We start from the raw sequence: 16530 nt of genomic DNA, 5'->3' as shown, positions 1-16530 counted from the left end.
AATTCAAACATGATAAATAACACGAGCGTGTCATTAATTATACATTCGTTGCCGAATTTGTCGACGCCCATAACAAACTTCCTAACAAACGATTTAATTAGCAAACATTTTTTTTTTCATAACATTCTTTTCGCATTTTTCGCAAGGTAACTCTAAAGGTGTTAGAAATTCTTTATAAAATATTGAAAGTTGATTTTGGATGAAAATGTCTGGGATGTTTATTTGTAAAATAAATAAAACTTCGAAGTGTTCGTTGTTTTAACGCTATTTCAAAATCGAATATTTTGACGTCAATAATGTAGGAACTTATTAATGGATTTTTTTACCAGTTTATTAAAAATGCCTAACTACATGTATTACATAGTAATTGCATTTAAAAGCGTAATTATGAATAGAAATAGTAATATCGAGTTATTATTAAAAAAAAAAACAATAATAAAACCTCATTGTGGACACGTTACCGCGTTACATACCAAGTAACCGCAGTTGGGATCATTTTTTGCAATAAAATTGTTTCTATATCGTCGTAGGAGACGTTATTGATTTGTTAATGGTTTATAAAATTTAATATCAATATCATAATATACATACCGCGCCAGGTCCTCTAGTGCTGGTGTTGATAGGACAGGGTATGCACAGAGTTTGCTGGGCTTCCGACTGATACGTTCCCTTCTTGCATTGTATACACGTGTTCAGTGTTACGTTGAGGTATAGACCTGGAATTTAAATGTTAATTTTTATTATAGTTTTTATTTATCTGATCGTGACGTTCTACAGCTGAAACATCCATACAAAAACATTATGTTAACTCAGTTTTTTCAGTGAGGCAGTGGAAACCTGCGGTAACAATGATATAAACTTCAATATCAGCAGTAGCAATAGCAACACAATAGCTGGCTAATTTCTTCTTTTTTCTTGAGGTAGTTTATAGTCTATGATAAATGACAACTGTTACTCTTTGAAAACGGAGTGGTAAATGAGAATCACGCTTGACTTGATTTGCGAAATGTCAGTACAAACGAAATATTTTTAAAAGTATATATCTAATATATAAAATTCTCGTGTCACAGTTTTCGTTGCCATACTCCTCCGAAACGGCTTGACCGATTCTCATGAAATTTTGTGAGCATATTCAGTAGGTCTGAGAATCGGCCAACATCTATTTTTCATAACCCCCCCCCCCTCCATTTTTTAACTGCGCGCGGACAGTGTCGCGAGCGACAGCTAGTTTTCTTATAATTGTGTTTTAAAAGAAGTATACGTTTGGAAAGGTCTGTTAAATAATATTTCTACTGCATTTTTTCCAGATTCTAAGATTAAAAGCTTAACAACATGCCTTTATACAATTTGCAAAGTTTGAAAAGGAAAGGCAAGTAAAATAATTACCAGGCTTGCAGACAGGCAGGGAGCACTGATCAGGCGACGAGGCGCCGGTCTGCGGGGTGGTGGTGCCGGGGGGGCAAGGCGCGCAAGCCGCTCCTGTGCCAGCGCCCCGCCACGTACCCGCCGGACACGGCTCGCACCCACCATCGCCGCCTAGCTGCTCTCCTGGTAAAGTTACATTAATATTTTGTATTATTCATATAAATTCTATTAATGTTTCCTAAAGTTTTATTTGTTTTTTTTTAAATCAGACTTCCTAAAAAATTTTTCTCTTAGGCTGCATTTAAAATTTTACCGATATCTGTTACCCTCAACTTAATTTCTCACCATTGGATATAGTGTGCATCTGAACCCCTTTGGAGATTACTGTTTAACCTTTTTAGCTTAGGGTTTAGGTATGCTTCTGTTTTAACTAGGTTATCGTAACATTTGTAATTAAAAAAGGCAAATTTCTATACCTGGTGGACAATCATCTCTGCATTCGGCCGCAGAGACGGCTTCAGTAGCGCGCGTAGTCTGTCCTCTAGCGCACGGGATGCATGAGAAAGCACCCTCTCTCGGCTGATACGATCCATGACCGCAGGGCCGGCAGAGATCCGCTTCCGCGTCGTAATATTTACCCGCTGCACATCTTTCTGCAATACGAAAATTACAATAATTTCTTGTATTCCGTGATCTTATAACAAGGTCTCTGGTGATTTGTTGCATGAATATGGGTATTGGGCTTAAATAGTTAATGCAGATGTACATTGTTGCATTGTTGGTATTTCGTATTGGATTTGTATTTAATTCCAACTCGTGTTGTAATATCATGGCATGTCATTACTTGACCAGCTGGCAATTATTCGACTTGATCGATCGAATTATTATATACCTTTACAGTCGCCAGCGCTCCTGGCGCCGGTGGCCTGCGTGACGCCGGGCTGTCCTGCGATGGCGGGACATGGCGTGCACTGCAGCTGTCCCGCTTCCGACTGGTAGCTGCCTGCGGGACACGGCTGGCACGAGTCACTCGCTGAGTCCAGGTAAGTACCCACCGCGCATGACACTGTAAAAACATGCGTCGAATTGAACATAGTTATTAGAAAAATTGTAAACCTTATGATTTGTATTATACTTGCATTTTTTTCGACTTAAATCTATCAATTTTTATACAGATAGTTTCAATTTTGATGTTAGTTTACATTGGCTGTTTATCAACAGCTTAAAGCAACAAGCAATGATATGACCGACTGTGCCAAGAGTTATTCGAGCTTTCATTTTTGGCATTGTAATTTACGGTTTGGCACGCAAAAGTCGTATGTTTTGTTGGCATATTGCCAGTAGTGATCACTTAAACGGCTGTAAATTGCTGCTATTTTATAGATGTTTAATGAATGGCTCACCACAATCGGGGGCCATTACGACCTGACCCATCGGACATGCATAGTCGGAAACAAGTTGCAGGCTCGCCGGGTCGGGCACTGTGTTGGGCAGAATGTTACGCACGTCGAACTGTTCGTCTTCTAAGATTAATTTTTCGAGTAGTCGTTGTACGGTCGAACGTTCGTTGGTACCACCGTGGATAACCGGGTCGCTGCAATTATAAATTACATTAACATTCTTTATTATATTACTATTTTTTTTTTCTTACTTAATGCACTAATAAGCTTTCAGATAATTAAAATACTGATTTTATTGTGGAAAAAATTAAGACTTATATTGAAATAAGGGGTTTAAGTGTAAATACCTTATTCCGTCATAATTTAGTTGAAGAGAAGCAATTGTTTCAAGGTAACCTATTTATATAATATACAGCTACATATAAGTGATATAGTGTCCTATATACGACTGAAGTAATTCTAAAGTGGAGTACTCACTTGATAGCCGGGAAAGATACTTCTATATTGTAGGTGTCGCCGGCTTGTCGACCTTCTCTACTGCTTCGTGCCCTAGTGCCAGACAAATTACATGCAAATGTGATACAATACATGCTTTACTTTTAAATGTTCAAATTGAGAAGTGATCATTTTAGTTTGGAAATTTCTGGTTATTTGTGCTTTTGTGTTGAATTACCAACATGCTTCAAAGTGAGCTAAAATTGCCAATTGAAAAGTAAGATTCAAATCGTTAATATTTAATATGAAGTATTTTGTATGCCTTTTCTGCGGCAGCAGAAATTACTTTTAAAAGTATTTATAAATATCAAGTATTATATACTTGCAACAATTAACAATAATATTCTGGTCTGATAAACTTGACTTTTTATTCTCCTTACATAATAAATCAATGAAAGAAAATATTTGTAAATTTTATTAGTAGTTAAACTTAACTAACGATTTAAATCTTCGCTTCTAACGAGAGAAATAGTGCTACGAGTGGTGCTACTCCAACACCTTCCAAATTTAACCAATAAATCGGAATTTCTGTTCTTTCTATTAAAAATACGGGAAAAATGTGAAATTGTATATTTTTACTTACTCGTCAACGGGTATAATAGCATCGAGGACGTATGTGTCTTCTGATTTGATTGTTGGTTGAGAATTAACTTGCCGTGTCTGACGGACATTAGCTCTGTGATCGCATTTGACGTTAATGTCCAGCTCTTTGCATTCCCGTGTACCTATGACATATGAATATTACTAGTATTAAGATTCATCATCAGTCGCCTACTGGTTAAATCCAAAAAAATGTACCAACTTCATCTCAACGTGAAATCTTACTTGATTAAGGTACGCCAATATTATAAAAGGCAAAAAATAAGGAATTTACCATCAATAGCATAGGAGCAGAAGTTCCAATCTCTGTTTAGTTGATTGATAGCACTGCGGACCTTCTGTCGTAGCACGGCCTGACCGGCGTCATTACACAACACGGAGCTCGGGAACAACATGGATATCTTGAATACTCTCTGAGCCGGGGAAGCCGCTATTGAAATTGCGTAAAAAGTAAGTACACATAACCGAATATACAAACAAGACCAGAAAATTAGATTAATTTATGTCCTTGACTCACGTGAACAAGCAGGATAAATAAGTCCAAGGCTAGGGTTGTCAGTTGGACGCCAGAATCCTTCAGCTCCGCACGTATAGAATGGTGGGACCGGTTGCGAAAATCTGAGGCCGTCACGACACGCGATCTCGCACACCTTGAACTGACCTCCCGCGCCCCAGTCACGGCACGATTGATAACCACCCAGTGGATCCGCCAGTGGAGGACAGAATTCAGCTGTAAATAGACTCAAATAAATACATTGCCCTCTGTTTTATATTTTAAACTAGCTTTTACCCGCGACTCCGTCCGCGCGGAATAAAAAATAGAAAACGGGGTAAAAATTATCCTATGTCCGTTTCCTGGTTCTAAGCTACCTGCCCACCAATTTTCAGTCAAATCGATTCAGCCGTTCTTGAGTTATAAATAGTGTAACTAACACGACTTTCTTTTATATATATATAAGATAATTAATTTTTTGATGACTTACACAAAACGGTAACCTTGAATTTACAAGTAGCAGCGTTACCCGCGGCATCATATGCAATGTAGGCGATATCATATGCTCCCCAAACCAAATTCTCGCCAGGCTTATGTCCAGACTTTTCGACGACTCTAGTCACACCAATATTGTCGCTAAATACCGGGGCATCCCAATTTACAACAGCAGAACCGTTTTTGGCAATTACCCACAAATCTCCTGGGCAGCGATCTACTCTAGGTGGCTCTTTGTCCACTTGTAACTGTTGACATTTGGAACCAGTGTATCCGTTCGGACACACTCTTTGGCCGCAATGCGATGGCACAAGTCTTTCAACTCCTCCGACGATATCCTCGTAGCCTGCCCATGTTAAAACTAAGCCGCTATACAGGACGGGTTCAGTTCTACAGTCCCGAACTTGTTTTTGAATTTCATTAGTAACATCCAAAGCACGATTCCATATTTGTACTTTCGTCAAGTGACCTTGGAAACCAGCTTCAGTGTACACCTTAGGATTATCCGATTGTGGTTTACCGAGTGTCACCCATACACTAAAAGTAAGAAAGGTACATTTAAGTATTTAGCCAAGTAAATAAGTTTTTTTAAAATTACAACATTATTTTATGTTCTTACTATTGAGGTAGCGTCCTTCCGCTGCCATAGCCTTCAAGTTTGCTTGCTATTAGACCTTCAGTTATTAGAGTCAGTTCACCTCCGTTGCTACCGTCCCAAACCAATGCTACGTGATGCCATTGACCGTCGTTGACCGTTGCATACTCTCCAAAACTTAAATATACATCCTGTAGTTCAGGGAACAGTGAAACTTGGACCCCATTGGAGTGTGCTTGTATTATAGTTCTTCTGTTTAATGCTATGTGGGAATTGCTGTAAATTATAAATATGTCAAAAAATGCTCACAATTAATGATATAATTTACAATCTAGAGATACATATACATTTATAATAACAAACCTAACACCATAAGCAGTGAAGAAGATGCCACCTTCATCTTGTTGGGTATATTGAACCCACATTGCTATTGTAAGGCTGTCTGCTGCCCCAGTATCAAACGGTACAACTTGTGCTGCGCTTGAGCGAACTGGATCACTGAAGTATAGATCGTAATCCACGCTAATAGCTGTAAAAAAGTAAAGTGTGTAAGGATTGGTCAATCTACCTTTGTTTTGATGAGAAAAAAATGAATTTTCTTGAAAATAACAAAAAACAATTTATTAATTACTCTTTCTACAGTCGTCCCCGGTAAGGTTGAATGGACATTGGCAATAGAATCGACCAGGCAAGTCTATGCATGTAGCTGACGGCGGACAGGAATTTTCTTTGCAATCCATGATATCTTCGTCGCAGTTCTTTCCCTTAAAACCTGGAGTGCATAGGCAACTGTATCCATCGCCTTCGTCGATGCACGTTGCTCCATTTTGACATAAGCCAGCTTCGCAAGCATCGAACTCATATTGGCAACCAATGCCAGTGTAGTCTTGGGAACACGTGCAATTGAGCCCAGATCCGAAGTCTTGACATTTTCCTCCGTGCATGCATGGATCCCCAATACAACGTTCAGGTGCAGTTTCACACTGTTTTCCATCTGTACCACTTGGACATCTGAAACAAACAAACTATTTTTTTAGAAACGCAGAAACATAATGTAGTTTTTTAAGCAATCCCTTTTTTAATATTCAAACACTTACACGCAGAAGTAGTCTTGGAACAGGTCAATACAGTCTGCATTATTTTGGCATGGTCTATTCATACAGTTGCCAATGTCACGTTCACATCGTTTGCCAGTCCATCCCGGTTGGCAGACACATTTGTAACCGCCGATTTCATCTTTACAAGATCCTCCGTTGTAGCAAGGATCAGACGCGCAGTCGTCAATATTTGTTTCACACATTTCTCCCGTGAACCCTTCGCGACACATGCACTTGTATTTGTTATCAAGATCAATACAATTTTCAGTTCCAATCGGATTACAAGGCTCCGTCAAACACTCGTCTATTGCTGTTTCACATTGTAGGCCAATGAACCCTGGTCGACATTTGCAGGTGAATCCTTCTAATTGGTCGGTGCACGTTGCTCCGTTCTGACATGGCTCAGAAGAACAGTCGTCGATTGCGTGTTGACATCTTTTACCTGTAAATCCAGCTTCGCAAATGCACGTAAAGTCGTCGATACCATCCACACATCGACCACCATTTTCACAAGATGAAATAAGACATTCATTGATATTAATGTCGCATGAAGGTCCCGACCAACCAGGGTCGCATACACACTGGTGGACGAAAAGTTTGTCTACACAAATACCGTGTTTGCATGGTTCATTTGAACAAAGGTCTATTTTCTCGTGGCAACGTTTTCCAGTAAATCCGGGAGGACAGGTACAGCTGAAGTCATTAACCAAATCTGTACAAGCGGCTCCAAGAAGACACGGTTTCTCGATACAATCGTCAGTGTTTATTTCACAAAGCTGTCCTTCCCATCCGGGCAAACATTCACACTTATATCGGCCTTGCTGAAGAGCAATGCAGGTTGCACCGTTTGTACAGGGATTTCCGTTAGCCGAACATGGATCAATCTAAAAAATACATAATTATAAGTACTACAGATTGTTGCAAATTACATTCTATTATAAGTTGCGGAGGAATACGATAAGTATTATTTATGCTTTCGGAGAAGAAAAATACACATTACGTGCATTAAAGTTCGTTGCTTACTAATTTATAGAATTGATCATGGAAACATCAATTGATTAAGTTAATATTATAACGAAAAAAACGTACCGTAACATCGCAATCAATTCCTGTATAGCCTGATCTACACAAGCAAGTATAATTATTGTATCCTGGTTCATCTTTGCACATAGCTCTTTCGGGACAAGTATCATTTCTACAATCTGATTTTTCTTCCTGACAATTTATTCCACCGTATCCCGTAGGACAAGAACAGCGATATCCTTGTGGAAGATCAATACAAGTACCACCGTTATAACAAGGCTGACTTCCACACTCATCAATATCTATTTCACACCTGCGTCCAGAGAATCCTGCTGGACAGTAACATTGCACACCATGACCTTTTGGCACACAAAGACCACCGTGTTGACAAGCGCTGTTTGAGCATTCCACTGGAATACATTCTTCTAAACCGGAAGCACCTGTTCCTACTGTCTTCATATTAGTTGGACATTCCATACATAAAGTTTGGCCCATTAGGTTTTGGTAGAAATTCCTTGGGCATTGAGAACATGGTGCTAGACCCGTTGGAGAGTAAGTACCAGGAGCGCACTTTGCTCTACATTTTTCTTTCCCAGAAGCAGCCGGCTGATATGTGTATGTATTAGCTGGACAGGCTTGACAGTCTCTAAATCCTCCCACAGGTGGCTCTCCGGTATAGCTGTTTCTGGGACATTCTAAACAAGGCACTAAGCCCGTTGGTGAATATGTTCCATAACCACAGACCGGTACACAGTCAGTAATATCTTTTGAGCCTTCTTCTTTAGTAAATGTGCCTTGTGGGCATTTAAGACAGGATCCTTGTCTAGCTTGGTTTTGGAAGAATCCTCTTGGGCACATCGTACATGATTTTTGTTTTTCCCCAGCAAAAGTTCCCGCAGGACAGTGCACTAAAAGAAATATTAATTAGATTTTTTTTCAGTTTATGCAATACGAAGAATGATTAATGTTGAAAAAACTTACAGCATCTTGGTACGTCGTTTGTGTCCATATTTAGAACTTCACCAACACTACACGTAAATCCACGGGAAATAGAACTCCTTATAGCTCTCAAAGGCGGACATTGGTTTCCAATAGACGAAACGTTAAGCACGGGTTCAATAAGGGCACTGGCGTATGGCACAGATAAATCAAATATGAGGTTCAGTGTTGAACCACAAAGGTCGTATAACTGCGTTTGTTTGATAGCGGGAATTATTGCCAAAACGAAGTCCATTTTCACTACATTTTCATCAAGAAGACTGGGCATAGCTTTTACAAATGTCACATTAATATTAACATTGACGGCTGAACAACGTTGTGATAGCCTTTCATTAAGTATGTTATCGTATTGAGCAAGTAAATCTTTATATTGTGGTAAGCAAGCATTTGAGACTGCGCCAAGAGCACGGTATTGAACACTTGCAACGACATGGTATGCAGCTTGTTGAGTATCTAAAAATAAAAATAAAATAATAAAAATAACATAAAACTACATATATAACATGTTATAGAGATAGAATAGGTACAAACTTTCAGAAACGCAGTCGGGTACGACAGCAGTTGGAGTCCATTGACGTTTTGTTTCACAAATGAACGTTTTTACTGGTTCTCCGTCTGTGAAGCGGAATCCAGGTTTACAAGTAGCAATGCATTGAATTCCCCTATCTCCAGGTAAGCAGTTAAGTGCGCCGTGAGCTGGTGGCATCAGTTCCCAGTCTACGCAAGGTGTTGCTTGCACAGAAACCTGAAAATATTATTTTAACCACAATTTAATTGACAAAAAAAAAACATAGCGCGATGCTAGGTTTATATTTTTAGAACATCTAATTACCTGGAAGTGACACTGAGCTTTGTTTCCGTATTTATCCGAAGCAACAACTGTAACATTTTCATAACCTCGAATAGGTATCACAGCTCGGTCCGGAATGAATGTCAGGAATACTTCCCCGGATGCATCGGTAGCATTAATTCTCCTCCTTGTTTCATTAAAGTTAACGGCGTAACTGTCTTGTTTGTCGACTAATTCTATAACGTAACTTTGTGGACAGCTTAACTTCGGTGGTGTGTAGTCGGGGACTGTGATATTTACTTCGCATATCGCCACATTTCCGTCAAAGTCAAATGCAACATATCTGACAACCATATTATGGAATACTTGAATAGGGGTTCTGAAATGTTGAGGCGTAACTTCTAAACGTGCAATAGCACCGGAATTATCAAGAGCAGTAGGTTCTGTGAAGTTAACAGGCAAAAGGCCTCCATTTACATCCGTTTGAACGACGATTGGTTGTTGTGGGCAATTTTGGAATACAGGTGGCTCGTTATCTGAAAAATAAAATATGACACGTTATTACATCGAACATTGTTAAATTTTAAATAATTCGAGTACGAATAAAATTAAAATAAAACTCACCAACACAAGGGGAATATCCGTAATCATAACCAAGTAAAGGTTCAACAGCGGGTTCGTCGCAGCCCATAAGCTCAAATTTAAGACAAGCATTGTCCATAAAACTGACAATACCCAAAATAACAAATCTGGCTTGTACATATTTTGGAAGAGTTATCATCGCTAATTCTCCGTAGTTTCCGGGGTCTCTCATGGTCAAATTGAAGTTGGGGAAATAAACGACATAGTTATCATTTTCTGCTTGTTTATAGAAAAATCTTATTTCAGTTGGCCGGCCTACAATATCTGAAGTAACGACTCCTTTTACTAAAATTGCTTTTACTCGATAAACTTTGCCTAGATCAACACTGACGTATGTAAATGCTTCTTGTTTTCCACACCAGCCAGTAACAGAGTTAAGTCTTATATTTCTTGCTTCATAGTTAGGTCTTTCCGAAGTAGCATTGATTGCTGAATCTGGAATCCTTCCTGAAGCTAGGCCTAGAGGTTTGATGACTTTACATTCGGGTTCACGCATGCAGGTAATGGGTCTAGGGTTAATTAAGATATATCCGGGTCTTGAACAACCAAAAAGAACCTCAGACCCTTGTTCATAGCTTCTTGAAATTTGGTATCCATCTGCTGGTCTTCCCGGGTCATCGCACACAGGCCCCTCACACCTCAGATCACCAAAGTCCCAGATTCCATTTCCTTGACACCGCACTACATTATCGTGTTTGCTTGTTTGTCCAGCGAGTTTGAAGGTATTTTGACAACCAAAGAAGAAGGAACTTTGATATCTTGTATCTAAATATTGACCATATTCAGCACCCGGTGTAGGCATTGGAACACCGCAATCTTTTCGTGGACATTGAGGCTGTGCTCCAGATAACCAATAATCAGGAAGACCCTAAAAAGAAATGCATTAAATTAATCTGAAAAGAAAAAGTGTGAAAGATTGTTTGAAATTAATATTTACCGGTTTGGGATCATAAACGCACTGTCTGAAAGAGGATGTAACAGTATTCCTAAGGTGTCTACCCGGTGACGTACAAGTTATTGTAACATTGTCCCTGTACGGTACAAGTACGCTTTCAGGGTCGTCCCTTATTACTTGTAATCCATCGTTTTTGTCGTCTGATAAAGTAACGCACCGTGCATCTGCAAAGGAATTTTAGCAATTATTTTCAGAAGTTATGTAATGCATTCACGTGCTTACTACAAATCAATTGAAGAAAAACTTACATTGACATTCCGGAGCTGTTCCGTTCCATGTCCCACTAGATGTACAAAGTAGGGACGAGAAACCAGACATAACGTATCCAAAATCACACTGGAATTGGACAATGTCACCGAAATGGAAAGCAGACTTTGTTGATAACAGTTTACCATTTTCTGGAGACGTAAGTGATGGGCACATAACTGGCACACATGATTTGTTTCTTTGATATGTATCACCGTCTCTTTCACCAGTTTCAGATAGCTCAATTTTAAATCCAGCAGTTCCGTTTGATGTATATAGTTCGTATCCAATATTGCAAGCGCATGAGAAATTACCCGGGCTATAAAAAGAAAGTTGAAAAATTAATAAAGTGTATTTGTTAATTTGAAATCTATTGTTTCACATCAAATACTTACGTATTAATACATTTCTGATCGCATCCACCATTATTTTCATTACATTCGTTAATATCAGCACAATCTAATCTTGCACATCCCATGACCTCTAATTTTAAGCAAGGGGCCCCGACGTAATCTTGAATTTTAAATTTAATGTATTGAGCTTCAATAGGCATAGGTAAATTCAGAACGGATAGAGTGGGTTCCAAAATACGAAATTCGACAGCTGTTCCATCAGGATTTGTGTAATCTTTGAAGACATCGGTTAAGTCGTTTGTGTACTGAATTCTTATTGCGGAAGTGAATGCAATATTGCCATCAGCTCTCATAACACTCATAGTTCTAAAACCTCTGATGACAGTTGGTGCTTTTAGGTCAATAAGAATCCAGTTTGCTCCAGCTTCCAAATTGTTGCCACACCAACCACCGCCGTTGTTTAACCGAACCATCTGAAATTAGGCGTTAAAAATTAATAAAAATGTTTTTACGATTTATTTTGTAGTCTAGCAACAAGACAAGCAAGTAGCATCTTAAAAGCTTTTAGGATTACATCCCGTATTCCATTGTAGATATACTTACTCCTTTGTAATATCCGGCTTCAGGTGCTGAAGTAGTAATTGATTCATCGGGAATAGCACCATTTATCAAACCAAGATCACCCACAGGTCTACATTCTAATACTGGTGCAAAACCTGGTTTACAGGGACAGTAAAATCCTCCTTGAGTGTTCTTACAGTCCGTAGTTGCCAAGTTACATTGGCTACTTATGCACTCATTTATATCTTCACAAGTCGGTGGAGGGTCAAACTCTTGGTTTGCACCGCATTTAAGTACGCTGGGACCGTTTAGCTTATAACCTACAAATATAAGTTTTGTATTATTAAATGTTAATAGTTAAATTTAAACTAAAAATGAAAACAAATTTAATTTTTTAAGTTTTCTTTTACCTTTAAAGCATTGTACTCTTGCTTCATCGCCAAACATGTAGACTCGACTTTGATCAACAATAAATCCATTTTTAATTTCTGGGAACTTAGGACATAAGACTTTAGAGCAAGTTGGCACATCACCCGACCAAGTTCCATTACTCATACAAAGTAAGACCGGCTGTCCAGTGCGAACGTATCCCGGCTCACACTCGTACCGTACAATAGTACCGTAACTACGTCCACCGCCGTTCAATATAGTTACGTTGGCATGCGACACATCAGGAAGTGCTACACATTGCGAGGCTATAAAGAAAATTATAAGTAATGAATGAATTAAAGTAATGTTATTGGAATAAACGTTATTATTCAATTATTCATGATATATTTCATTCTTACCAAGACAAGTTGGGGTTCGTTCCCATCGCCCATCAGATAAGCATGATATTCTCTCAATAGGTTGCCCAGTTGGAAATGCAAATCCAGCGTAACATTGGTACGTGGCTATACCTCTGTACGTAACGTTTGTTGACCCGATGGAAAATCCGTTGTCAATTTGGGGAACTGGGCCACAATAAACTTCTGCAAATTCACAAATAAACACATGACATTATTCGTAACCTTATTAAAATATACATAAGCTGTTTCTTATTTTTATTGAATGTATTAATTACCTTGACAGCTAGGGATATACGTAGTTGACCAATTTCCACCATCTTGGCACTGAGTAACAATTCTAGATTTCCCTGTGGCAAATTCTTGACCGATTGGGCATGAAAAAGTTACAGTTGTACCGAATGCAGTATCTCTATTCGATGCCAAAGCGCCTATTCCCGATTTCAGTGGGGGACAATCTAAAAATATATAATTTAACGTATTATTTATTATTTTACATTCATTTTGATAGCCATAATAGAACGTAAATGTTAACAAAAAATTACCTGCAGAGAATATAGCTTTCCAACCATATCCGTTGTGTAAAGCATCAGATACGAATCTAATGAGCATTTCGCCGCTGGAAGCTGTTAGAGTAATTCTTGGTTTGACGGTAAATCCGTTTTCAGAATGCAATCTCAGTCCATTTGTACTCGCACCATCGAAAACTTGAACAACGTCAGATGGATGAATATTAAATTCATCAAATTTGAGCGACAGAGGACCTCCATTAGGATTTTTTATTCTGTATAAACATTCTTGGTTATTAGGATAGTTACTAAGACCGAAAGCTGGGGAAGTAAATGTTCCATTTGACGCAATTATTGTTGCTCTACAGCCTTGAGAATATCTCATATTAAATCCTTTCTTAGAGTCGCCTAGACTTGTTCTGAAGTACATATACAAATGATTTGTTGTTGATATTACTACTTTTTGATTATCTGCTCCTGGTCCAGTTAATCTTGCGAGAACTGGACTTGAAGGGGTGTTTCCATCCTTGATAACTATATAATCTCTATTCATTTCTAATTCTAAATCTTCAACTTCTAGTGACACAATTCTACCTGGTTGGGCTTCAATTATATAAACACATTCTAAACCACCAGGGTAAACGTTTGGATATCCAGGAGAAGTCAAAACCTGACCTTGAGGCGTAGCTCTGAGAACACCACCGCAGTTAGATGATTCCGTTTTCCAAGAAGCACGGAATCCTTTCTTTTCTACGGAGCCATCGGTGCTAAATTTAATTATCATGAAATTGGAAGCGGATACATAAAGTTTGCTAGAGAGATCCTGTTTCCCTGATAGCGTGGCCAAATTGACAGACTTGTCTTCTGTTCTGCCGCCCACTAATATTTGAACAGTATCAAAAGACTTTTCAGTTTCAAAATCTTGGAACTGTAATACAATATTTTGACCTTGTGGCCCTTCGAGCGTCCATTTACATTCACTGAAAGCAGGATATTTGTGTGGGTAATTTGGACTTTCCACTACATCTCCACTGCTGGCCATGTAAAAATGACATTCGGAAGCACAGTCCATTTCGTCGGAAGCATCGCCACAATCGTCTTGTTTGTCGCATCTAAAGGCCGAATTAATACATCTTCCGTTCGAACAATGGAAGGTTCCTAGAATAAAAGACTGTGTTTATAACTTTTGCATGCTAATTTGAGCAAGACCAACGAATTAAACAAAGGATAGGTTGCGTGAAAAAGGCATAATTGGTTTTGATTGTAATGTATTCAACTGTAAGTACGAGTAGACAAGGATTATTAAAAAATCACCTGCAGGGCAAGCGTCGCTCTTGCACATGAAAGGAAGAAGGGTTTCGCAAGTCGTCAGCTCCCAGGATTGTTTATCTGAGGTGACATGAACATCAACACATTCTCCATCCTTTGGGTTGGGTTGCCGTAACGCCCAGTATCCAGCGTACTGTGATACCAAACCTCCGGCCGCGGATTCTAATGTATTGGTCCTTAGATCGTCAACAGTTGCTAGACCGAGCCAATAATGATTATTACTGGGACTAGATGGCACCATATTGGCGGTCATGTTATTTTCTGTGTAACTTTCTACAACCATTAGTTCGCTGCCGTACCTAAAATAAAATCATTATTTTAAATACATTGTGAAGAATAATACGCTACCTACCATAGCAAAGAGCTCAAAGTGTATATAAATTGATACAACTCAGTTCTTAATATATAAATTAAAATTTGATTACCTTCGACATAGTTCTGCTGCTTTTTCCCAAGAATGTCTGATGTTAAAAAATTTGTAACAGTGTAAACCTTTTAAATCCCAACCTGGAAAAGAAAAAGAAAATTACTTACGTATTCCGGTAAGTGAAACTGATAGCTTTATTAGTCATTTAATGTACTCGCGTACAACTAAATATCTTAAAAGTCAATGACAGTACACAAATTATGCATGTATGTATTTCAATGAACGCACCTAGTTCCGAGTGAAAGCGATATTGTACGTTGTGTACGCAAATGTTTAGCTTTGTATGGATTTCTGTCAACAGAAGGAATGTCGCTTTCTACAAAGGGCAAGGGAAATCGACTTTTTCTCCATTCAAAAAGACTTTTTAAAGATGGGGAAAATCAATGTTAGATAAATGTTTTTTAATAGAACATTGATATGTCCACGGCTGAAATTAATATTCCATTTTTGTTATCGATCCTATATATCGAAAATGTACAAAAATTATACGATCATCCTCTTTGGTCCATCCTTTTTGGTCGCTTTGCCTGCATTGATCTTAAGATCGGTTAGATCAAATTAGATTAAAACAATGGATCGAGATACTATATTGAATTCGGCCACTAATACGTTTAAAAACAACGTCTTACTTTTTTGGTACCAGTAAAAGTGTTTATATTAGTTTTATTGTACTATGTCCTCAATAATGTAAAAAAAAACAGTAAATATTTTAAATGGAGCGTGTGAGTTCGACGACTTATCGCGAAGAGCGCGCTGGATTCACGCTTCAATGGACCGCGCTGCAATACGATGCAATGTTTTGACCCACTTATTTTTATGTTACCAACGCGAAAACAACTAAACAAACATTGCTTATTTGCCATTGGAAAACGAGAAAATATTTAAGAAAATTGAATGTTATTTCATTTATAAGTATGTGGTCTAAAAGCTTGCTGTTTGACCTTGAAAACGTTACAATTTCTAGCAATTGAACGTTCATTCAAAATAATGTAACACAATAATATCATCAACATATTTTTCGAATGTGAACTCTTTGGTTGATTCGAAGACACTGCAAGTGTTAATCTCTTGTATCTCATTTTAATATAGTCTATTGCTCAGTTATGTAATAAATTTACTGTCAACAATCGATTCCTGTGATAGTGGACATGGCTGACTGGTTCATAACCTTCTATATACTCGATGTTATGAGCGTCAGTTTCGATCAAGCGTTACGGGACGTTGTTGGCAACGATTGTTCCGAGTGCCCTTAGAATGCAGGCCTTGCTGGATACGCGGATATGCCGGATATTAAGTTACGTCCCCGCAAACTGGGAAACTACGTCTATCGTAATTTGATTTTGAATCGAGATACCGTTTGAAAGGCAAGAG

The 16530-nt window shown here is 38.5% G+C and overlaps 1 protein-coding gene across 3 annotated transcripts in view; it reads right to left on the bottom strand.

Annotated features, from left to right (window-relative positions):
- Nucleotides 1–16530, bottom strand: part of LOC106720727 — a 77727-nt gene that overhangs the window by 9108 nt on the left and 52089 nt on the right. For 2 of the 3 annotated variants that reach the window (XM_014515474.2, XM_014515475.2), the window contains exons 4-32: nt 15158–15239; nt 14718–15031; nt 13440–14561; nt 13173–13352; nt 12898–13080; nt 12520–12804; nt 12152–12429; nt 11591–12021; nt 11198–11514; nt 10932–11113; nt 9977–10862; nt 9395–9888; nt 9094–9307; nt 8545–9015; nt 7630–8471; nt 6541–7424; nt 6075–6454; nt 5807–5972; nt 5468–5719; nt 4844–5385; nt 4378–4590; nt 4135–4290; nt 3844–3985; nt 3243–3314; nt 2769–2959; nt 2258–2431; nt 1842–2018; nt 1387–1548; nt 592–716 (exon numbers count right to left, since the gene is read on the bottom strand). In XM_014515474.2, the coding sequence (XP_014370960.2) occupies nt 592–716; nt 1387–1548; nt 1842–2018; nt 2258–2431; nt 2769–2959; nt 3243–3314; nt 3844–3985; nt 4135–4290; nt 4378–4590; nt 4844–5385; nt 5468–5719; nt 5807–5972; nt 6075–6454; nt 6541–7424; nt 7630–8471; nt 8545–9015; nt 9094–9307; nt 9395–9888; nt 9977–10862; nt 10932–11113; nt 11198–11514; nt 11591–12021; nt 12152–12429; nt 12520–12804; nt 12898–13080; nt 13173–13352; nt 13440–14561; nt 14718–15031; nt 15158–15239 (9917 nt within the window). The remainder of the gene's footprint in view (nt 1–591; nt 717–1386; nt 1549–1841; nt 2019–2257; nt 2432–2768; nt 2960–3242; nt 3315–3843; nt 3986–4134; nt 4291–4377; nt 4591–4843; nt 5386–5467; nt 5720–5806; nt 5973–6074; nt 6455–6540; nt 7425–7629; nt 8472–8544; nt 9016–9093; nt 9308–9394; nt 9889–9976; nt 10863–10931; nt 11114–11197; nt 11515–11590; nt 12022–12151; nt 12430–12519; nt 12805–12897; nt 13081–13172; nt 13353–13439; nt 14562–14717; nt 15032–15157; nt 15240–16530) is intronic. The other variant, XM_014515476.2, reaches the window with a different exon arrangement.

This window comes from Papilio machaon, chromosome 8 (assembly GCF_912999745.1).
Source record: "Papilio machaon chromosome 8, ilPapMach1.1, whole genome shotgun sequence".
In the NCBI taxonomy this organism is placed as follows: Eukaryota; Metazoa; Arthropoda; class Insecta; order Lepidoptera; family Papilionidae; genus Papilio; species Papilio machaon.
Note: the sequence above shows the minus strand (reverse complement) of the source record. Positions and strands in the feature narration are given on the sequence as shown.